The sequence below is a fragment of the Teleopsis dalmanni genome, chromosome 2, assembly GCF_002237135.1.
Source record: "Teleopsis dalmanni isolate 2A chromosome 2, ASM223713v2, whole genome shotgun sequence".
Taxonomy (NCBI): Eukaryota; Metazoa; Arthropoda; class Insecta; order Diptera; family Diopsidae; genus Teleopsis; species Teleopsis dalmanni.
The window spans coordinates 54,005,518-54,031,775 of NC_051847.1; the positions used below are offsets into that span (position 1 = coordinate 54,005,518).

At 24.5% G+C, this 26,258-nt stretch overlaps 1 protein-coding gene across 1 annotated transcript in view; it reads right to left on the reverse strand.

The window, feature by feature from the left end:
- Positions 1–243: 243 nt before the first annotated feature.
- LOC119679601 (E3 ubiquitin-protein ligase MYLIP-A) overlaps positions 244–26,258 on the reverse strand; it is a 48,138-nt gene continuing 22,123 nt past the window's right edge. The window contains exons 2-4 of the mRNA XM_038092052.1: positions 1,491–2,536; positions 733–1,407; positions 244–612 (exon numbers count right to left, since the gene is read on the reverse strand). Coding sequence (XP_037947980.1) covers positions 396–612; positions 733–1,407; positions 1,491–2,536 — 1,938 coding nt within the window. The 3' untranslated portion in view covers positions 244–395. The remainder of the gene's footprint in view (positions 613–732; positions 1,408–1,490; positions 2,537–26,258) is intronic.

Consider the following 26,258-nt stretch of genomic DNA (forward strand, 5'->3'; position numbering starts at 1 on the left):
TAATTTATTTTAATATTTTTCGACAATAAAGAAAACAGAACAGAACTATTTTCTAATAATACAATAATTACTAAAAAAAAATTACTCCTAAGAAATGCTTTATAAGTTATAACAGTTATAGCAATTATAACAGTTACAATTACTATTATAAATCACTTCTAAAAAGTTCATTTCAATTATATTTTAAAATACACATAATTAAAATATTTAAGTCTATTAGCATAAATATTAATATTGATCCCATAAATTTATTCGCAGATATAATGTTTATATTTCAATTTGATGACTCTATTAAGTATTTGTTTTAATGTATATATCTGCTCAATACTATCCGATTATACCAGCGGTACACAAACCCATTCTAACAAGCGTAAAATGAGCGAACGCAGCCAGTTCTATGCAGTTGTCGTTATCTTTGGGATTGTCGTGGGTTGTGTGCTAGTTGCTGCTCTGGTTTCATTACGATTGGTCTCCTGACTGTTTTGTCTGCTTTGGGAGTTAATACTGCTGCTGGCACCGGAACTACTGGATAAGCTGGTACGCAATTCTGGCGGTAGATAGATCTTGACAACGTCTGTGATTTTAACGCGACAATTCGGGCAATTGGTACACCTAAAAAACAAAAGAAATAATAGTTTTTTTTAATATTTTTTTATTTAATTATTTTCTTTTATGTTTAGACTTATTTGAATTCAAAAAAAATAGTTTATATATAATATTAAGTGAACTCACCTTGCTGCACATTGCGTGCATGCCATAACGTGACAACAAGGATTGAACATAGTATTAATGGCACGATCCATACATATTTTGCATGTCATAGCTTCCGATATTCGTGTATCAACACAACGCTCAATCGCCGCTTCACGTTCTTTTTTCTCACGTATTGCCAAATCTAACTTGCACGCCATAGAATCACCAGCATTCAAACTTAAGCCACTACTTGAAGCACCTGCTTCACCGTCACCCTCAGTTTCACTACTCAGTAATCCATCTTCACCATCTAATGAGCCACTTGGCAAGAATTTGTTAATAGTATTGCCATAGCTCAGTTGATTCGTTACGGCAATGCCACGATCGTGTAATATACGGCGTGCTTGATCATGCACCTCACGGCATGTATGCTGTATATCGAACACATATCGTTTTCCTAATTCTGTATCTTCCTTGAACATAGACGCAATAGTCCCTTTGAGATCACGTGTAAATTGATTTGTGACAACACCTCGCACCTTATCACATACGTAAAATGCGTGACGCTCGGTTATGGAGCGATATAGGCCAGCTGCGATTGCGTGCTTTGGCAATTTTATCTCCAACTCTCTGCGCATATTGTGATCATCGACGTATTCCAACTTAAAAACGCGACGAAACGATTTTGCAGCAGCAATGGCACTAAAAGGGATGCTGAAATAAATACATATTGTTAGTAAATATTTTACTTAGCATTATTTAATATATTTTGTATTTGTTTAGGCAAAAATACTTACTTGTATTTTTCATCTCCTGCATTAACAATAATACCGTTCGCACCCACCGAAATATCACAGCGTGTTGAAGTTTCATTGGTTGTGACACCATTGAAAATTTCCTCTCCATAACCTGGCAAATCTTGTATTTCTTTCAGTAACCAATATTTGGCTGATTTTGAAGTCATTTCCAAAGTTGCTAGCTTTCCATGTTCAAAAGCTATCTGCCGCAAAAAATCTTCTGGCATTTCACCACATTCAGCATCGGGTCGTACTATATAGTCCATATATATGGAGAGCAAAGATGTTGTGGTTGAGGTAGAATCGGTATTTGCATTTTGTTGATTGAGATTAATTTTTGAATTAGAATTAGTTGGACTAGGCGAAGAGGATGATGTGGTGTTATTAGTTTGAGCAGAGGTAGTACTTCTTAATGTCGAAGTGTTGGAGGTTTGTGGAGCATAGGCACTGTTAGAAGTTGAAGCAGTTGAGGTAGATGATGATGATGATTGCAAACCACTAGTACTAGCAGCAGCTGAACATGTGTATGTATTATCGATATTTTCAACCGATTTCTGTTTGGAAAGGCGACGTTTTTTAAATGACAAAACATATTCCTTATCTTTTCTTTCTTTACAATTGGTATGGGGCTGTTGCTGGTGTTGTTGTTGTTGTTGCTGCCTAAGTAATTCTTCTTCACGTTTTATACGTAAGGGGCATTTTGATTTTACAGCAGATTCATTGAAACGAATACCATCAGCTTGACATAATAAAGCTGCCAATTTAGCTGCATTAACCCAGTCAAGTGCGTTTAAACGACCCTCCAATAGATCCACTTTTGCTTGCATATAAAATAAATTTCGTGCACTTTCTTGCAGTATATGATGGACTGGTACCCAGAATTTAACACGTAAAGCAAGCATAAGTTGCATCCCATTGCTGCCATCACATGAAAGTCGATTTCTTAAGTTTATCCATTGTCGAGTACGTGATTCTTCTTGGCTAGGAGACCAATGTTCTAAACCAAAGTACTCCATTTCACAGATTATGCCTAAAGCTTTGCACACCTAAAAACAAAATTAAATAGTAGAATATTAATTATAAAATTAAATTTAATATAATTTTGAAATTTTTAAATATATACATATGTGTGTGTGTGTAAATAAACTCTTTTCAGAGTTGGCAACTCTTCCTCTTGACTTAAGGAGAGCCCCACTTACAAAAAACTGCGCAATATTAAAATATTTTATCGAAATGTTTACACGAATGTATTGAAGAATCAACAAAAATCGAGTTTTGTTCAATATTTGCTTTCATTTTCTTCACTATTCTTTTTATTTTTTTTTTTTTTTGTTTTTCATTTAATATATTTTTGCATTTAGACTTGAATAACATTTAAAACGCGGGGTTCTTAATGAAACTTTATATTTTAAACAAGTTTTCAATATAGTCTAAATATATATTGTGAAATACATACAAATACTAATTACTTGAGTAATATTTCTGATATTTCTGATTGTCTAAAGTCTAGACAACTGTAATGTTAGGTGGCGTAGTATAAAGATAAATGACCGCAAATCTAGCTATCACTGTTTGCTTAAACTTGTTGGTACTAGCCTGGTAAAGTGTGACTACCATGTCCACATCACGTACTGTTCACGTGAATGTCTTATTGTACAATCAATTTATTTAATTAATAATTTAATTATAATATAATTGCAATTGATTGACCGATGCAAAAAAGTTCTATTTTTAAAATCATAAACATTGAAACAAAAATTTTAAGGCAATTTATGAAAAAGCATATGTATATTTCTCCTCATCTATATTCGTTCTCACTATATTAGAAAAAACTTAGAAATTATAAATTTGAATTTATAAATATAAAGCAACTCGTGAACTTAAACAATTTCTATAGATAGAAATAAATGTGTTAGATTCACGTCGAATTTAAGAATGAACACTAAAGTATCGATTTAAGAACAAAATGATATTTTTTTGAATTTTAAATAACATTTTAATGCCCAAAATTGAACACTTAAGTGTTAATTGTGCATTAAGGGTTAGATTAAGGGCCAATTTTTTAAGTATACTTAAGTGTTGATTTGACACTAAAACAACACTTTACTGATTTATTTAATTTATACATTTATACAAAATCAAATATGAGAAATCATTTTTGAAAGTTTGTAAAAGTAATTAATTTATAAATTATTTAATTTTCATCATTTGTATTGTATTAATAAATGCAGCAGCAAATAAAAATAAAGTATAGGGTATGGGATAATATATACAAGAATAAATATAATATTTTAAAACATTAATTAGAACATATTTTTTTCATTTTTGAAAGCTTGTAAATGAAATAAATTTATAAATTTATAAATTATTTATTTTTCATCATTTGTATTGTATTAATATATGCAACACAAATCTATTAATGCAATAATATGTATTAACAAATTAAAGGTGTATAGGTCATAGTATAATATATACAAGAATGAATAAATCATTTTAAAACAAATAGAAAATATTTTATTCATTTTTGAAAGCTTGTAAAAATAATTAACTTATAAATTATTTATTTTTCATTATTTCTATTGTATTAATACAATAGAATAAATAAATTAATAAATAAAAATATAGGAGTATAGTTAGAGTATTGGATATATACAATCATAAATAAATTATTATAAAACATTATTTAGAAAAACATTGATAAGTTTTTAAAATGTTATATACAAATATAGTTATAATAATTAAATCTAACAATAAAAATTATAAATTTCATCCGTTCTTTTTTTCTACAACTTTTGACAGTGACATCCATTATTTTCTCAACTGTCAAAATTTAAATCGCAACGTAAGACATGAAAGCTCTGCAATTTTGATCGATTGATATGTTTGTATGAATTTGTGTATATATTTTGATTTTATATTAATGCATGAATACTTTATACAAATATTCGTTTACAATATGCATATAATATATATAATATTAAATCGCATGTAATAATCAAAGTAAACTGATTGATTCTTTAAATCTATAACTTTTTATAAAAGCGTTGCCAATTAGCTTCAACATTTTCCTTATTATTTAAATATTTTTTTTTTAATACAAAATATTACTAAACCAAAATGTTGGAAGTGTTCTTCAATTATTCTATTTTAAAATATTTTTATTTCAGGTATATTTCATTAACACTTAAAATTTATAAATGATAATTTAAAACAATTGTGCAACTGTCCATTTTAACGCTTAGTGTAAAACAAACTTTGCTTAATACACTTAAGCAGACAGTTTGTATGTAAATTTGTGTTGCATTTCACAAATTTTAATTATACGTATTATAAATGAATCGTTAATTCTTTTAAAAACTCGTTTGAATAAATTCTTTGTGTGTATAAATCACTTTTAAAATAAAAATAATTGTTACCATAAGTGAACATTTAAACTTGTTTTCCTGTCTTTCAACCACATATCAAGAACTATAATTTTTTTACTCAATCTTTTTAAAAATTATACAATTATTTATAGATTTAAATTTCAATATACATATTATTTATGTTTGTAAATATTGTATATGTGTATAGCTATATAAATAGATACATATGTGTATAACATACATTAACTGTTTAATCTTCAATCTTCAATCAAATATCATATTTCAGAAACCATAACTATTTTAAAACCATAAACAAACCAGTGCCAGATCAATTAATTTGTGTATTTAAGCATGAAATTATTTGCGGAAAAATCAATTCTTGGTTATCATTAATGTGGAAGTTCGATTTAAGTTTTTTTATACATAAGTACTGCAATTACTAGTTATATAATATTATGTAATGAAGTTTATAAATTTATTTATGTGTCATTATTATTAATTAAAATTTAGCATTTTTTTGAATACACACAATATTGTATATGCTATGTAATCAAATAAATATTGATATACTATCAGATTATGATATAAGAAAGTAGTTTTTTTTACTACTTGATCATTTTGAGTTCACTTTCTGTAAATAAGTGATTGTTACCTAAAGGTTGTTTTGAACTTGTTGAAATAAAAAAAGTATTTATATATTTATTTCCTATAAAAAAGTTTTTAATAATATCCTGTCCTAAATAAAAAGTCAAAAATGAATATAATATAATATAGCATAATATAATTTAACGAAAAATCTGCATTTATGAAAATTAAATAGAAATATAGTCTTTTTATTTTCCTAAATAATTTTAATTAATTTTAAATTATACTTTTAATAATTGGCGGTGTTTATAACGATTTAGATTGTGATTATCGATTATAACATATATTTTTCTACTTAGAAAAACTTTTGTTGTATATAAGATTGGTTGCATTGAAATGATCTGTTTCAAACTATCAATGGAATATATAATAGATATACACATAAACATATTTCATATATAATACATGTACATGTATATTAGTATGTATAATACATACTTATATATGTACTGTCAGAAATAATTTATAAAATAACATTATTAATTAAAAAATAACATATTAATTACAAATTAGGATTTGTTACGTCTGTTACTACATTATCCATTTAAGGGTTAATTTTTAATTAACAAAAATAAACTCTTTTCAGTGTGAATCCCCAAAAAAATATTTAAATAAATTTTCTAATAAGAGTTTTTTTAAGTTTACAAGTGTTAACCTTTTTGACCACTTAATAGTTTTGGAGGTGAAACAAACTTTACCATATGGTAAAAACAAAGTACAATTAGTAGAGATAATAAAAATAAATTTATGACTTATTTCGCTATTACAATTAATCCCAAATGACTTATTAGTCATGATTAATATATTGATGTTATAAAACACGCTTAGCGGCTATTAGTTAATTTAATTTATTTTATTGAATCATATTAAAACCAGAGGATAAGAACGTAAAAAAAAATTTTTTTCATCATTCAACACTCTGCAATGTAATTATTAGTCAATAGAAGAAAATAATTTTTAATTGTACGATAAGAAATAAATGATAAGATAATCGCTTTATTATTATTATTAAATGCAAAATAAAGCTGATAAGAAGACACAGTAATAAAATAATATGTGTGTAATAATAACCAAAAAAAAATTTATACTAATTTCAAAATAATTAAAACAAATTTAAGATTATACACACTTTAACAAGCCTATCTAATTAAAATTAAGCAACCTTAAAATTAAAAAAAAATAAAGATAAATAAAGATATATTTTTTGTAAGGCAAACAAAATTTTTTTGTATATTTGGTATTTATTTAATAAATATTTAACATAAAGTATTTATTAGAAATTGTTTGACATTTTAAAGAAATATCACGTGTGAAGGCAAAATCCCAATTAGTGGTAATTTTTAAATATTGATTAAACATTACTAGCTGCGTTTACTTGAAAAAGCAAATTAATAGTTTAATTATTTTTTTTGAACAATTAAATTCTTATACCATAATAATTGTTTGAAATGTGGGTTACAGTTGTTTGTAATCAAAACAAAATAAAATAATAATCATACTAATCGTAATCTGCAATTTTATATGTAGTTATATATTTCATTTATGTAATGTGTTTACTATTGATATTTGAAAACATTTTAAATCAAAGTTCAAAAAAATACTATTTATAGGTTTCTTTAAAACCAATATAATTGCAATGACGTCAAAATAATTTATATTTTATAAAAAAAAATATTTACAGCAATTAGTTTTTAAATAAATACGTTTAAATATGAGGTTAAACAAGTGTTAAAATGCCTTTTTTTACATTATTAACAGATATTTGATATTTATGTTTTTTCGAATTAAAGCTCAAATAATAAAATCAAGTATACATTTATGTAAGTGAAAAAGATAGAATTTAATATTAAAAATTTAATTTAGTAATTCCAGAAGCGGAGTCTTCAGAAAGTTCTCTTGAGATAACCAACTAGCAGTTACTAGTCATCCATCCCAACTGGGGGGTTACAACAAAATTAATTTAAATCACAAAACAAATAAATTAATACTTTTTAACCTATTATTATTATTAATATGGTACTTTTTTGCTTTTTGGGAATTAAATATATAGTAAATCGTCCATTTCGGTCCACCTTCCAATTATTTTTTAAATATACATATATACATATTCGGAATATATATAAACTTAAGGCATAATGCATATAATATGAATATTATGAATAAAATATAAATTGTAATAATATATTATATGGTATATAGTATAGTATATATAGTACCTTTGTCATTTTCTAATATTTGAAGGTTTCAAAGGAACAAAAAGTTATAAAAACGTAACTTTAATAAATATATTACAATTATAATAAATTGCGAAAGCATAATACGTTAAATAATTTTTAGTTTAATACTTAAAGTCTAATATATGTAATAATAAAATACATATAAATAATAAATAATTAAAGCTATTATATTATTAAAAACATTGAAATTTAAAATTTGCTTTTAAAAATAAACAATTTTACAATATACACATATATATATATATATATAATGTTCTATCTTTAAGTGTTCAAAAATAATTAGTCAAAAGAATATAATGTAACATATTTAATTTTTTTTTTTTCTTTTTATGTATTCTGAATTTTTAAATAAAATTGGTAATAAATATACATATATGTATGTAATATTAACTTAAAGAAAAAAATATGTGTGAAAAGAATTACAAAGATACAATATTAATGATCTTAATTATTAGAATTTGTCTTGGTCTGACTAAAATCGGTATTAATGTTTTAATATTAATGACAACTGGATCTACACATAGCAACAAAAAATTAAATAAAAAATAAACTTCATAAAGTTTAAAGTCCAACCGAATTTCAAGTGAAAGATATGATAAATACAAAACTAAATATATGTATATCTATAAGCAAACATACCAATAATTATATATAGAAAATGTATGTACATATGTTTCCAGAGATTTATGCATATTCATAAGTTTTTTTTTAGTTTTATGCGTTTGATATTTATAATGATTATAGTTAATATGAATACGAGATGATTAATTTATAAAATATTTATATATAAAAAAATGAAATAATTTAATAATTTAAATACATTAAATATTATACATTATATAAAATTATATATCAATGGAAACAATTTAAATGCATTTTGCATGCATTTTGGCATGAATGCAAAACGTTTAGTAACAATTAACTAAAATATAAAGAATGCATTTTTTATTTTATGAAATGCATATTCTTTATTATGAAATATAGCACGTGTAAAACTGTAGATTAATTGTTAGTAATTGCAATTCAATTAAGCCAGTTGCCAACAACCAAGTGACATTAATTGCTGATGATGACACTATGCAACATTGCAGTTTCATTTATTAAAGAGTGCCTGCCATATGATGACAAAATAAAGATAATTCATTTTCACCAATTCATGTAAAAGTTCATTTTATCATAAGAGAAGAAACCGAGCTCATTACCTCTTACAATTCATATCCGAAGAGCGTTTTTAGGAGAATAAGTAAAGGTGTATGTGTGCGTTGCCACGTAAAAATTAACATGTAAACAAAAGCTAAAAACGAGTACATATGGTTAACATGAAAAGCAACAACTGTAGGAAAAAAAAACTTTATTTAGCTGCCAAATGTTACTAATTAAAGAGAGACAGAAAGAGAGGTGAATAGACAGTTAAGCGAGAAGTATGAGGCACGTACAAATATAGAAAACATATGTATGAAATACAATATTGGACTTTGTACCCCGACCCAAACGAAACTTGGACTTTGGACTCGTTATACTAAAGCTAACAAATACGGTTTTAAATGCCGCTACGGTTTGTTTTGTTTTAATATTGGAATTTTCGTTGAGGTTGACTATTGTTATTGTTGCTGTGGTTGTTGTTGTTGTGGTTGTTGTGACTGTGTTGTTGTTACTGTTACTGTTTTTTTTTTTTGAATAAATTTGTATTTGTTATTATTGCCTTTTTTTTGTTTGTTTGATTACAGTACGTGCTTCTGAACAAAGGTGCAATTTCGGAGTAAAAGTGCATGAAAATGTTAATATGCAATTGAAAAGATCTTAGAAGTGGGGCGGGTTGAGGCTGATAGGGGTATTGCATGTAAATTATAACTTATTGTAGTTGTCACTTAGAATTTATTTAATTTTTTTCACATTTTCTATGCTAATGAGATAAATGCATGTGTGAAAATTTCTATACAATGTAATGATCTCATCAAAAATATCAGTTTGGTAGTGAGTTTTTAAATTAATAGCAGACATTAGAAAATTAAAATAATTTTAATAAGAAAATTTTGTATACATATGAGAAAGTTATATAAACTTTATCAGATACACTGATCAACTACAGAGAGAAGCTTTTTGATTAACACATTTTAATTTATTTAAAGATGCATAAATTCAATTGGTATTTATTTGTCTTTCCATTTATTTTGCAGCCGTTGGTGTTTTCTTATTAAACCTAAATTTTTATTTGACTTTTTATTCTCAAATATGGTACAAATGAAAGCAATAAAGTAATTCAGATAAAACAGCGTCATCATTGTATTTTGAGTGGCATGCGGCACGCGTTCAACGAGTGATCACTACCACAAAATGGCTCTTCTGAAGGCAAAGCAAGTTTGTAGAATTGCCAGAGAGGTAAGCGAGACAAGCGAGGAAGTGCCATTTCGAGTTGTTTATATTTATGTAGTTCAGTTATGTGTATCCGCCTGTGCTGGCTGAATTATTACGAGAGGCAACGGCATCAATAGACAAAGTAATAAAAGTGCGCGCGAAATAAAAAAGAAAAAATAATTGCATTAATAACAAATAAATAAGTTAAATCACATTCATGTACTCTAGGTAGGTTCAAAAGTTCTCACGCTTATATTTTTCTGCAGAATCTCTCGGTAAAGTGCGGAATGATTTGGTCAGTCTTTGATTATTTTAATAATGAAATTTTATGATGATAATTACCTTGTACTGATTCGCAACCAGTGTAGATGCAATAAAAAAGTTTTAGATTTTTAAAATGTTTCTTTTAAAATATTATTTTTTTTTGTTTATTGTTTAAGTTTATACATATTATATTAGGTAATTCTCATATTAGTTATCATGAAAGAGTTTCAGATTATAAAAATGTATCGTTATAATAATTTTGTTCTCATCATAAGGGTACTATGATTACAGATTATAGTCGAAATATCGGTTAAAATAAAATTTTTTAAAAACAAATAAAATTTTTATAAAAAGTTTATTATTTAACTATTGATCAATTAGCCTTAAAAAAACAAAATTATTATTAAAAATTTTGTGGTCATTAAAACAATAAATTATTAAAAATGTTTCTTTTAAAATATTATTTTTTCGTTTGAGTTAATTTATATCATTTTAGGTAATTCTCATATTAGTTGTCATAAAAAAGTTTTAGATTTTCAAAATGTTACTTTTAAAATACTATTTTTTTTTGCTTTAGTAAATAATATATTTCACATCACGTAATTATCATATTAGTTGCCATAAGCGTTTTTAAGATTTAAAATTTTTTTTTTTTGTTTTGAGTTAATATTATATTTTATATTTTTTTTTAAACCTTTTTTTATTTTATTTTCAATAAATAAATTTTTTTATAGATGTATTTAGGACTATTTTGTAGACCATCATGTAAATAAAAAAAAAATATTAAACTAATAATAAACATATAAATAAACATATAAAAAGTAAGTTATAAAGCATAACTTACAAACAATGTTGCCTCTTTTATCGTTTGACAATTTTAAATTTAAATTTATAAAACCAAAAAAACAGAAACCGTAACAACTAAGAATTTAAAAAAAAAAATAAGATAACTTAATTTTATTTATATAGTATATGCTTTATATTGTTATATTTTTTAGTTTAATCAGAAGTCTATAAATTTGTGCCTGGCTTTCTGTGTCCTTTTATAATTGGGTTTATGTTTGTCCAAAACAGAAATTACTTATACCATTTCAAACACTAGTCTACATCTGTAATTTGCATCTTTATTGTTTCTTTATATCACATAATTTTTTTTTAAACTTATTTTAACTGTGATGATTTAAAAAAAGTTTAAAAATTAAATTGGTAGGCTATGGTATATTTCTAGAAAATTAAACTTAGGAACTAAATCGTTAACCTTATGTAATTGTTAAAACTATACTTTATTTATAACTTACATATATTAATAATTAAAATTACACAACACTTAGAACAAAAAATCTATAATTAAAACCTGACCCAGTGCTGTTCAGTACTTACGTTAATACATTGACGTCAGGAATATACTGCAATTAGTTTCAGAAAGCATCAACACATATTAGAGTGTTTAAAAAATTATATCGATTTAATTGATATTAAACTGTTTTAAAAAATTCCTCTATGAGATTTTTTTCACACAAAAACATCATATAATTATTTATCACCGTTTGAACTGATACTTGATACTTGTTTCTTTGCTTATTATTATACAACAAATCGTTATCAACAAGAATATAAGGTTAATTATTTTAATTTTATTTTTTCATATTTCTCAATAGTTTATGATGAATAGGTAGCTTGTAGCTACCTCAAACTGACAGTACTCGAAAGAACATGCCAAGACATGTGTCTTCTTAATTTCTTTTAAAAAAACTAGTTTTAGTATAATTATGATACACCACTTGTAACTTATTAAACACAATAATGTATTCATAAGTCTATAAATATATTTTAATTACGATTATTAGTTTTAATTAATCAAGTTTTAATATTAATAAGTATATTAATAAAAAAGAATATTTAGTGTACATTTTTTACTATTTTTACACTTTTAATAGGTAAAAAGAATTTTGTTTTCTATTTTTTGCCAAAAAAATGCGTTTTCAATTTTTATTTCTGTCTACGAATTGCTTAATGCTGTAATTTTTGTTGCAAAAAAAAACATTTTGTGCTGAAATGCCAATGTTTAACAAATGGACTTTGAACGCAATGTAGAGGTTTTAATCGATAAATGCGAATTTTACTCAAAACTGTTCGCATAAAAACAACATTGTTTCAAGTGTTGCCAATTAAAGTGTGCATCATTGGCTAAAAAGTGAAAATAGAAAATAACAAAAATAATAAAAACAAAAAAACAAAGCGCCAGAAAATTACAAAAATACACTAAAACTATTAATAATAAAGATTCGTAATTATGCAGATCAATTTTACGGAAGCTTGAAACTATTTTTAAGAGACCATTGAACCTTGTATAGCCTTGAATACAGACATACATACATACATACATACATAAATATTAGTTTCAATTTTTAATTCAATTGTCAATAGTAAAAAAGTGCATTACAATACATTTAATATCTAATATACATATATCGTATGTGTAGTAATCCATCATATATTAAAAATATTAACACAATAAACGCATATATGGTAGTAGTTATTGTAGTTAATATTTTTTTTCTTCTGCAATTTATATTTGTGAGTGCTCCACTTGAATGCTGGCAACTTGCTTATTTACATTACAGTACATTTAAGTGTTGGAAAAGTGCCCCAATGCGAAAACGGCACAACAATACAAAATGCTGATATAGTAATATGTGTATGGTATGCTTATATACAAAACAAGAAATGAATATATAACTATAAATATAAAAATAAAATCAAAACAAAAGCCTTAAAAAATTTGTTTAAAAGTATCAACGTGACTTTTAGCACATAAATCTGGTTAGTAAGATATTTATGTGTTATAAGTACACACCCAGAAGCTAAATATTGTTGCACGTGTAAGGAACAGCATATCCGTTGAAACAAAAATCTTATATAAATGTTTCAATATATACATATAGGCCAGTAGAAATAATTATAATAGTCCTATTTAGTATAAGTATAGTCAAAAGAAAATTTCAATCGCTTATGAAATTAAATTATATAGTAATCTGTTGTCAGATTTTGTTGTTACTCGCTTTACACTTAAATCTAAAGATTACTTTTAAAATTAACAAAAAATTTGGTATTACAACTACTAATTTAGCGCAGATGTAAAAGTGATAATAAGAATATTTTGGTTAATTTCGATGTAAATAGTATATAACTACTTTATTTGTTTTCCTCGACGTTTAGAAAAGCTTGAAGTGAAGAGTGAAGTCAAAAGGTCTATTTATAAAATGATATAGGTTCTGCATTTATGAATGAACTATAAAATTAAGATGTCAATTTTTCAGATGAAAAAGGTCTACATTTACCCTTAACAGCCTTTATCAATAAGAAAAAGCCTATCTATTATCGCTACGGATCTATTAAAATATGCGTAGACTCAGAAAACTATCATGTAGAAATAGTGAAATAGATATATAGAGATAAATATAAACAAATGGTGATATTAAATATAAAATTAGAATGAAGATAAAATCAATTAAAATATATTCATATTAAGAAATGATTTTGAATCATTTTGGGCTGATAATGCAGCTATTTCGAAATATTGCTTATATTTAATTATTCGTAAATAAATTGTTTAAAACTGCAAGTACTTTTTAGTTCTTATAATACACTATTATTCAAAAACCTTTCTATTTAAAAAATACTTTCTATTAAGAAAATAAAGTCTTTTATAATTCACTTTAAAACTAACTTAATATTTGAATTGTTTTTATTTTGTAAATTGTAACAAAGTTTTTTTCCATAAATACTATAAACACAAATATAGATTAAATAACATTTAATTATAGTTTGTACAAATTCTTATTAAATTATAGAATTTTTTAAAATTTTGTTTAAATAAATTAACTCATAACAAACCTGACATTTATCATTCTTTGAACACCTGCTTTGAAATAAAACTAACGAAACTAATTATATATAATCACAATTTACTTAGAATGTGATTTCTAACAATTTTTATTGATCTCGTAAATTTTGACTCTGATTAGGTATAAATTTATGATATTTTAATTCAAAATTGTAAATTGTAATAAAATTAATATACTTTATATAAAATTGTTAAAATTATTTGCAATAATGACTAAAATTTATAAATAAATTGTTATTCAGTTGGAACAGATAATAAATATACAAATTCGTTAAGTAGTTTTTATTTATTTCGATAATAAATAAAAGGAATTAAGTTATTCATTTTGGTAAATATAATCTAATTAAACCATAACAATTTACTGATATTAAGAATTTCCTTATAAAAATTATGAATACACATAGGTTTTTTTTTTTGAAACAAAACTTTTTGTTTCTCGCAAATACGTATCGCCTTACATATCGCATAACGTATCACAGTATTAGAAATGAAGACATGTGGTATGAATGCTTTTATAAAATTAAAACCTAAATTCAATATACGTATATTACAAATAGAAAATTATTAGTTGTTCTCCAAAAATAACGATTTGATCTCCCTAATAACTTTATTATAATAAAGTTCTTAATTAAATAATATATACGTACATTACACTGTTTGCACTTAAGCAATTAACTCAATAAATGTTTAGAAATAAAAGACATTTTTATGCAACATTTATACAAATTCAATACAAAAATATTTGAATCTATGTTTATACCGATAAAACATTTTAGTATAAATAACTAAGAGCAGGGTTGTTAACAGATCAAAACAGCTTTTATTTGCACAACACTCAAATCTAAGCGTTTAGTGTTGAAAAGGTTCAACTGTATTGTAAATGAAAACAGTGTGATTATATATATATTATAGTGATTTTTTACGGGAAAAAATTAGAAACTTATAACTTTAATTTTATTAAATTCTTAATATGACACAAATCCTTATTAATCGTACAGTCAATTTTAATTAATTCTTTTAGTGTTAATAGAAATAGAGAAATAAACGAATTAAAGTGTTAATAGAAAATCAATATTAATTTATAAATGAATAAGAAGCTATATTATATACATTTATTGTAGCGAAAATAAAAAAAAATATAAAAATATTAGTGTTATTCAAACTTAGAATCATAACAATTATGTTTGATGTTTACAGTTTACTTTACTTTCTATAGTATTCATTAGTTTATTTAATTATACTTTTTAGCACTTAATATTTTTCATTTCAATGAGAATACCCAAAATATATTTAGCATATAATGTTTCATTAAAATTACTGCGATTGTTTTGTATTAAATTAAATTCATTTAAATAAAAAATAATTATTATCAAGGTTTTAGAATTCGTATTTCGGAAAATTTAAACTAATTATAATTAAAAATATATACAAAATGTGAAGATATATATTTTTATTTATTCAGTTGGCTGGTATAACCCTTCATAAATATTATTCAATTATATATGATATCATCAAACATGCCGGTATTTCAAATGATTTTAATTTTAAACACAATGAATAATTAATTTTTTTTTTTATTAAAAAAACAAAAAAACAAACTTTTGTGGTTAGGAACTTGATGTGTCGACATTTTGAAAATTTTTAATATTTTTTTTAACAACTTAAAATTATTTGCAATAATTAGAATCAAATGTATATTTATAAATTAGTTTGCAACATTCGGGTTGCGAAATCCTAGCAGAGAGATGGCATTAAGAAACCGTATTACTGAAGGACAAGTTCAATTAGATCCTACAGGGACGCTTTAGTAAATGTTTAAGAATATGGTTTTTATTTCTTTCAAATTTTTGTTTTCAGTGCAATGGAAATATATATACCATATGTTTTGCAGACCTTAATTTAATCCAAAGCGTATAATTTTGTCTACTATAATAAGTTTTTTTTACGTTATGGCAGTAGTTATTTTTTAATTTTAATCTATACATATTCTTTTAGATCTATGATTTTTTATATTGACGCCAGATTCTTTCCATTTTAAGTGAAAACTCTGCTTATTACTACAAGTATTAATATTTTTATATGATATAGTATATTACGACCTTTATTATATAGTACTCGTATAATATGCTCTCTCAAGGAAAAGTCTACTAACCAAACCTGAACAAATTTATTCTTTTTTCATTTTTTATTTTTATTATATCACTGAAATGTAAAAAACCTGTGTTTTTTATAAATATGTGTTTGCAATCATTCACAGTATTTTGTTCTGGAATCCCTACAGAATCACGATGCTGAACTTGTCTGAAATGCTTTATAATTGGAGATTATAATTACAATCTTATTTAAGAGTAGAAATAATGATTAGCAAGAGAGTTGTCATAGTTACATATATGTTAGAAAATTGTTATTTTTGTATAATTAAACTATTTTTATTATATATTTTAGACATAGCTGTAATATGCCATATAGAATTTCTTTGAAATGTATTAGGTATAAGCTATTTAAAATATATATACTTTTAAATTTCTATATATATATTAGATTAATATTTATATATAGAAATTGATATGGTATATTGATATAATATGTTTGTTACATTTTTAAAACTGTAATATTCTGACTTAAATTTAAAACTTTACTTTAAGTTTTGTTATTTCAAAATTAAAGAGTAATTAAACTTCCTGAAAGAACTTTTTTATGATATTTTTCCATTTTTATTAGTACAATTAGGTTATACTTTTTTCTAACACTTTATTGTTATATTTGAATGCTGTTAACTGGCACTTTGTTAAATTTTTGAATTGTTTTTTTTTTTGCGGTAGCTGGAAATCATTGACAACCATAATGTGAGAATTTTTGAATTATTTTTAAACAAACATAAAAATGTCTACCACTAAGCTAACTTTATAATAGAACATATATTAATGCCTGAGTTTAATATTATACTTTTGTAAATGATATCCTTATTAAAACGAATAATAATAAATAATGTATAAAACTTTTTTTTAATAAGAAACCCAATTTTATTACCTTATTAAACTGTTAAAAGAAATAAAATGACTAATTAAAGCTAAAAACTATGAGATCTTTTACTCTTTTACTTACTACTACAACTGTCTGTAACCAAATAAAATGTATTACATTTTACGAATAAAGACCAGAATAACCTTCATTGCAAAATTCATTATATAAGACGGTTAAGTATATTTCCTATTTTTTTATTTATATAACTTTCAAACTTAAGTATATAAAATTAGCTTGAGCATTTTTTTAGCAAAGAGTCCAAGCCTCTAAAACACTACCAAATTCATTGTATTAAACATGAACTATATATAAAAAACAACCCATATGTTATTTTCCCACTGGGATATTGATATATTACTGAAAATTACTTGCAAAGTGTCATGCAGATACAAGTAGTTGTAATATATTTTCCTGGGGTTGGCACTCCTATTTGCCCTGCAGCTAAATTTTATAAAAAAGAAAACTGTCATTGTTTTTTAGAAAAACACAATTAGTTTTTGCAGTTTTTCTACTTACGTATTTTTTCATTTTTTTTTCGTCTCTTCCATTTTTTATTTTTTTTATTTTTATTTTACATTACGATTATTTGTAAAATTCATTTAAAACGAAAATTATTTTGTATTTCAAGGATTTTCTGCTAAAAGCATTTCAAACAATTCGCCTAAGACAATAAAAGGTTCTTAAGAAAAGCCCATTTTGCTCGTAAAAGGCAGTGGCCATTAATGAACAAAGCCGTAAACCATAAAAAAAAAATTTAAAAAAAAGTATTATGAAAGAAAAATGAAAAATACGAAAAGAAAAACTGTGATCGATATTTTTTCCAGCTACTTTCGGTGAATAGTTTACTTAAAATCTGTCATGGCATTTGCGGTCCACAACATTAAGACTATCAAGTAAAGCCACAAAAGTGTGAAGGTGAAAAATGCTTATGGCTGCAAGTACATACAATTTTAAGGCTACCAACTTAATTCCATTAGCCACTTTCATGATGAAATTTCATTCATTTCATTCAGTAAAGAATGCCACTTAAGCCGCTATTGAGAAATTTTTCATTCAAACCTAATTAAGTTTCAATAATTAATAAACATAAAAAATAAAAAGAAAACGAGTTCAAAGTGTCGCTTGAATAAGCAATTTCAAATATACGGATTTTATAGAATAATAATTTCAATTCTTTTTTTTTTGTAGTGCATTTTAGAATTTATTAAAATTAAATCTTTTATTAAATTATAAATAAAACAAGCAATTATTTTATTTTATTCAAAAAAGAAACAAATTTCCTTTTTACATATGAGACAATTCAAGGCTTTTAGTACTCCACCCACACTTATAGGCATACTTTGCTTATAGGTTTGTGCGTTTTTGCTATCAGGTAAAGATCAGCGTTGCCACCACCAACTAATTGCTGCTCAACTATGTACTAAATTGTTGCCTTTTATTGCGTTCGCAGCTGCTTCGAACGCCTCATATTCACAATCAGTACAAAATTGTAGAGTGCAAATTTCAATTCGAAATTCAAATGGAACACAATATTTTCCTGTTAAAGGCCATTTCAAATAAACACGCCAATTTATAACACAAAACAACATTTCATTTGCAGTAAATCGTACAAATACAGCAAATATAAATACAGTAAAAATTACTACGAAGCATATCCTCAGCAACACTGTTGTGCAAGGATATGCACGTGAGAAACTAATAAAATATTTGTTGAGCGTTTGTGGCAACGGAAAGGTTTTCGAGCATTATATATTCTACCTTCGATGAAACGATAGCAGTCATTAACTGTTAAAAGCACTGAAGACGAAATAATAGACTTGGCAGTTATTTTTAACAACTGCAATATTTTTTTCCGACAATAGTTGATTAGAATTCGAGTGCTTAAATTGGCTCAAAATCGCGATTGAAAGCAAATATTTCAGATAAGCTTGAATAACTAATTGCAAATTTGCAGGTGCTGTTAGATTTATTTAGAGATGTAATTCAAAAGAAAACTTTATTGAAATTTATATTGAAAGTACTCTTAAAGTACTTATTTACCTAGATAAGTACATAAACTTATCTGAATTTAGAGTATTTAATTTTTGTAGGAATACATACTTGAACTACTTTTGCTCAGAAAAATTTAGCCTTTAAATATGGTAGAAATGTTGTGAACATTAATATATTTATTTTTTCAAATGTACTAAAAACTTTCGACTGGGCAATAAAACTTGACAAATCGAGACTAAGTCTAGATAGAACTCAGATTTACCAAATGAAAACCCCATCAGCAACATTTTTTTTATTCCATATCTTAATGTTCTACTTTATTACATACATATATGTAACAATATATTTACACTAATACCCAGATTTGGTTCGCCCCGATTTGCTTCTGTCACGCATTTGCAAGCTAAGCAAGTTACAAAAAGTAGAAGCCCATTAATTGTAAAAATGGAGTCCCTTTTATCGATTTGGATAGAAAATCAGAATCAAAGAAGAATACCAAATATTAATTCAGAATAAGGCTCTGTCGATGTTTAATGAGTTAAATGGTAATTTTTTTTATCAACAAGTGGTCAAAAATCACCATATTTTTGGAAAATTAAGTATGTGGAGAAATGTAATTCGTTTTGCTTGTTTCCCAATTAACGACGCAAATCGGGGTCTTACTGTAAAGTGTTATACCATTCCACTACTTACATTTTTATATAATATAACAATAACATTATGTTATTATTTTTCATACAAAATTTTATATACTTAATTGTTCTTTTATATTAAATAAAAATAATTATTTATATTATTAAACATAATGTATAATATAATGTAAATAATATATAATTAATTTGTGCCAAATTCCATTATACGTTATTTTATTTTTGTGTACTGTGTTTAAATCTTTTTAAATCTGTTTATATGTTTAAAAGTTTATACTTGATTTTTTATTGATATATATATAAATATATATATAAATATAATTTTTTTGATTTAATTTATAAGACTGGTTAAATTGTTAAATTGTTTTTAATAAATTTATTTGTTAATTTCAAGCATTTGGTTTGTGTTTATCACAAATTATAAATATATGTTTATAGAATACTAATGAAAAATGTATCTACATATATGTACATTATTCGAAAACAATTATATGCAGAATAAACAAAAAAAAGCAAATCATTTAACCATTGGTAAATATTTTGCACAAAAACAAACAATAAAAAAATGAAAAAAATATATAACTAAAAATAAAAAAATAAGTAAAAAATCAGACTCGCTAATATTTTATTTAAATAATTTCTAAACAGAAATGTTGAAAAGTAACAAAATTTACTAAACTTGAATAAACTAAGACGGAAAATAAAACTGCGAATTAAATGAGCAGAAGTGCGAAAAGAAGCAAGAAACTTAGGAATTATGCAGGTAACGTGCTTTGTAATCCACAAGATTTGCATATTTCTTCTATATATATATGTAAAGATATTTAAATTATATATATTTATATAAATAATTTGTTATCATTTTGTATATACTTAATGCTAATAAGATTATAAAAGGGTGTGTTTTTTTCACCTGGAATTTTATTGTTTTGAGTTCGCACTGCATATATATACCATATATGTATATAAAAATATTTTCATTTTATTTTACTCAGTTCTGTTTTTATATCAAATTTGTTAAAAATACTTAAAAACAAAATAAATTAATTAAATTAAACTTGAAAATAAGTTGTTGTATACTTATCTCTTTACTCTTTACGTTTTAATTGTTTTAGATTTAATTTACATAAATATTGAGCTAATACAGCATATCAAAGGTCTTAGTTCATAGGGCTTAAAAACTATTTATCTGATTCTTATTTATATATAATTTCTATAGTTTTTAAATAAGTAAACAATAATTTTAATCGAACATTTGTTGTTCTATGAGATAAAAATTGAAAAGTATTGATCACTTATAATAGCTGTGTTTCAGCAAACATGATCCGCTCAATGATCTGAATCATCTTTGCTGAAACGATACGGATCACGTTTGAAAATAATTGGCAACGCATGAAATATGACAGTTGGGTTTGTGTACAAAATTTTTTGATTTATGTGAATAATTTTGGCGCTAAAAAAATAAGTGAGAAAATTTTGAATACAGAAAATCTAAAAAATGGAAAATAAATAAAATCTGTTGATATGTCTGAAATATGAAACTTCAATTTAATTCTATAGTAAATAAATGGAAATTGCAGATTTTATTAGAATTATCGAGCAAAACTGACTCCTCCATTTTCTTTTTAAACACTAGTCCAAGTGTATTAAGCTCAAGGGATGAAGTGCATCCATGCTATATAGTGGAAATTTTATGGAAACGATCAATAATTGTTCCCATAAAGACTATTTGATTGGTATTTGCGCATAAAAAATACAATTGCTATATATTAATTATGTTTCATATTTTAATAGAGTTGTTAATAAAATCCAATCAGCAAATACAAAATAACCGTGGTGGTCACAATTGAGCGAGAGCAATGAAGGAAATTTACATATTTTTGTGGTATATGGCAAATATAAATACTTTTCGCAAATTTGGTATTTGTTTTGGCATACCAAGAGCTTCTGTGTGGGGAATAATTAAAAAACTAGTGTTTAGCTTATATCAATTGGACACTAATTTAAAATACGCACTTGCTAATAATGCAAAAATGGAAGCTTCGAAAAAATTCCCATTCGTAATTGGTTGCATAGACAGTACACATCTAAAAATAAATGCACCAAACCATAGCAAATAGGCTTATTTCAAAAGACTATGGCTTATTCTTGCAGGCAGTTTGCGATGAAAATGATTTTTTTATAAACGTATATGTTGGAGAGCCTGGTTTCTTATGTATTGTTCTGTTTTAATTAAATAAGTTGAATACATAACTTAATTTATATATATGCATTTCAAATTAATTGATTTTAATAAATTATCAAACAACACTTTTTCAATGATAATAAAACGCAAATAAATAAGGTAATGATTTTAATTATAGTAATAGTTAAAACATTATTTTAAACAAAGAAATAAGTAATAACGACATATTAAATAAATAAGTACATAAAATAAATAATAAATAAATAAAATCAATAATAAATAAATATAAATGTAGATTTATTTATAATTTTACTGCACCGTTGCATCGCATTGCCAACCTCATTTGCATTAAAATACGTTCCACTTTTATCTTTTACACACATTCCACATTGAACCAGAAAGTGAACCAGATCAATTGCTGGTTCACCCCATTGTTTTTGTTTTGCATGTAAAATTGAGCGGATCATGTTTGCTGAAACACAGCTAATATTAAAGAATTGTTCTTTTAACTTCTACAGTTAATGTATTATCTCAAATCTATCTATTGGGTCTTTTGATCTTGTAGTTAGGAGAACAACTAATATTGATAAAGACATAACATATATTATTTTTGATTCTTTGATTGCATTACTTTAATGAAAATTTTAGGATATCCAGGATCTTTTTACAAGCTCTAAAAATTAAATCATCTACAATATAGATTTAAACTAACACGTTTACCATTATGTTGTATAACAAAGCGAAATATAACATAATTGAAATTTAAATAATAATTTATACTTTAAAGCTATTTTCTACGACTAACATTTATTTTATTATATATTTATATATGTATATATATTTATAAGTTATTGTTTATGACTAACATTTATTTTATTATATATATTTCTCTACAAATTCCAAAAAAATAACAACAAAAATTACAAAACTCAAAATTTGAATAACGCATATTAGATGTACATTGACTTTTTGTGTTAATACGTAAGTCCACATTTCATATAGTCCAAAAATTATATAGGAACAATTTAAGCAGTAGATGTTTTCAAAGACCATTGAACACGAATATTTGGTAGTATCCGATACAACTGAGTGGTAAATGAAAGCAAAGATGGTCAGCCCAAGAATTTGATTATGATTATGAAAATTTTAATTTAATTTATTAATTTCTTAGTAACTATTATTTTTATGCAAAGGTAGCACAGAATTGTTGACTAGAAATTAAATTAAAGTAATTTGTCATACTTATATTATGAATATACAATAAAAAAGTTTTTAATTAATGCTTATATGCGTATATGATTTATTCATATAAATTTAATATTAATGTTCTTATAACATAGCACATTAAAATATAAAATCAAGTATATACTATATAAACATTATATATAAAAAAAATATCAAAATTAAATATATATTATGTAAAGTTGTTTTTCTATAAAAAATATTTAAAAATAAAATTTTTATATTTTGTCTCTATTATTAATTTAGTAAAAATGTAAATATCAGAAAACGGTTCAGCAATTTTAATAACATATTTTCAGTATATAATTTAATACTTCGTTTATAATGTTATTTACATAAGTTTTTATAGACTAAATATAGTATGTAATAATGATGAAAATTATTTCCTAGTGCAATTACTCAAATGACATGTATGCACTTTGAATTTGAAAAGTCGCTTTGCATGTAAAAAAAAAAATAAAAAAAATAATTGAACCAGACCCGTAGCCAGAAAGTTACTTAGGAGGAGAGTTATACATTAAAATTCTATTAAATTTAGGTATAATGTTCTAGATATATATAATATTGTTAACATTAAGTGCTAAATTTAATATTGGAGTTAAAAAGAATATGCAATCAAATCTTCATATAGATATTGAAAATAAAGTTTATGGTGAGTTCTATGGAGGTGTCAAGAATTCCCAGATTTGATTTTTTTAACATTGAATATGTTTACGCAGTCGTCTCATATAGATCATATAGAAAGAATGTAATTCTAAATTAGGAATATATTTATATATAGTTATAATTTCTCATATAGATTTAATCTCATATAGATTAAAAGAAAGTAATTCTAAATAAAGAATATTTATACATATTTATATATTTTTTTTTTGTTGTCTATCACTTTCATTTAATTATTTTTTATTTTTTTGTACTGTTAGCTGACTTATTTTAATGCATAATACTCATTGGAGTACCTATTGAGGCCCTATGATCCACTGAGAGTTAATTGAACAAAGAAAAAGAAGATCCATTGAAGTTAAATTGAGTACTGACTGCATAAGTAAGTGAAGTAAACGGTTTTAATTCGTAATTGCTACGAATTCAACTTAGTACGATAAACCCTATGGAATGTAACGTTTTCAGTGCATTTTTTAATTACTTCAGAAAATTATATTAAATATTTTTGAATAATAAATTATCTTTCAATATTAAGCAAAATTGATAAAAAGATATATTGGTAATTAGCGCAATTGATTAATCAATTAAAATATGTAAAAATACATATATTGTTGATATGTATGGAGTAGAACTATTATTTTTGACCCCATTGGCGACGTGCCTGTCTTTAAACAAATATATAGGTGGACTATAATATTATTTATTATTGTCGTTTTTTTTCTTGGGGTCTTATCACAATGTCTGATAACTTTGTAAACACACTTTATATTCTTCAAATAAGAATACGAGTAAGAATATTTTTGTATATACAGAGATTTTTTTACTTTTTCCTGATATCTTTATTGTACAATATTTGTTTCTGTGTCTTGACTTTTAAATTATCTTTTGTTGCGATATTTTATCGCATTTACACATATAAACGCTTAAAAAATGGAAATATTTATTATTTTATTTTCTTCTGCATTTTTTTTTCTTTCTTAATGTATTATTAATATTTTTAGCCTGCTTAACATGTTATTTTGTTATTTTTTTATTTTTTTTTTGTTTTTATTTAAGAAACGTAGTTTTTTCTGTACAATTTCAGTATGGCGCTGACATTTATTATACTTTATTTTGTAAATTTTATACATAAAGAAACCTGAAATTGTTTTGTTATTTCAGATAATAACAAAAATATATTTAACGATTGTAAACTTTGTCATTTAAAGGTATATATGGATATAATTATTACTTATTTTTTAAAAAATTAAACGTAGTATACCATTACTTATATATTTTAAACAACAACTTGAAACTTCTTAAAGTATAGAAACTGAAAGTAGGTGGATAACAAAAAAAAATGATTTTAATTTTTTTTTAATGAAATTGCTATCTGAAGATACACTTGAGATAAGATATACTTTTCTTTAAAAGCACAAAATGGAGAACATTTAATTTTTAAAATAAAACTAAACAAACTAAGATATTAGCTTCGACTTGCCTAAGGAGTGAGACATAGGCAGCCTGCTGAAATAGAAATCACCCTAAACTAAGATTATTTGATGGGAATCATCAAGATGTACAAGAATTCAGCATAAGATATTCAAGGAGGCAAACTCGAGATCGTGATAAATGGAGACGAAAACTAAGGCTAGTAAAAATCTGGATAAGCTTGTTGGGCCAATGATAATAATAATATTAAAATAATGAAAATACAATTTTTAATTCTATTGCTTTCTACTAAAACATAAATCTGAAACCATCTAACAACATTTAAATAGAATGGTTTATATTATTCTTATTTATTTCACAGCAAATTTCATTTATATTATTTAACATAGTACCTATTATTTATTCAGTTTTTTCACTGCCATAACTATGGAATATAATCAATTTATTTCGATTATTACTAAAATTGTTTAAAAAATATTCCGAAAAAATATCATATTTAAAACACCATTCATCTATCCAAAATGAAGAGACTAGTTTGCTTTAAAATAGACATATTCGTACATACCTACGAATATCTTTAGTTGAAATTCTATGTTGGCAACTTTTAAGGTATGTATATTTTTAGTTATTTTTGATAGTGAGTTACAAAGATCATAATAAACATAATATAATATTCAAAAAAAAAACAACGCATAACTTTTGGTTATACTAGAACATATATGGTTATGGTTATGGTTATAGTTCTATACTTCAACTGGTAGATATACAGCAATAAAATGTTAAGTATGAGTGGTACTAATGAGTATGA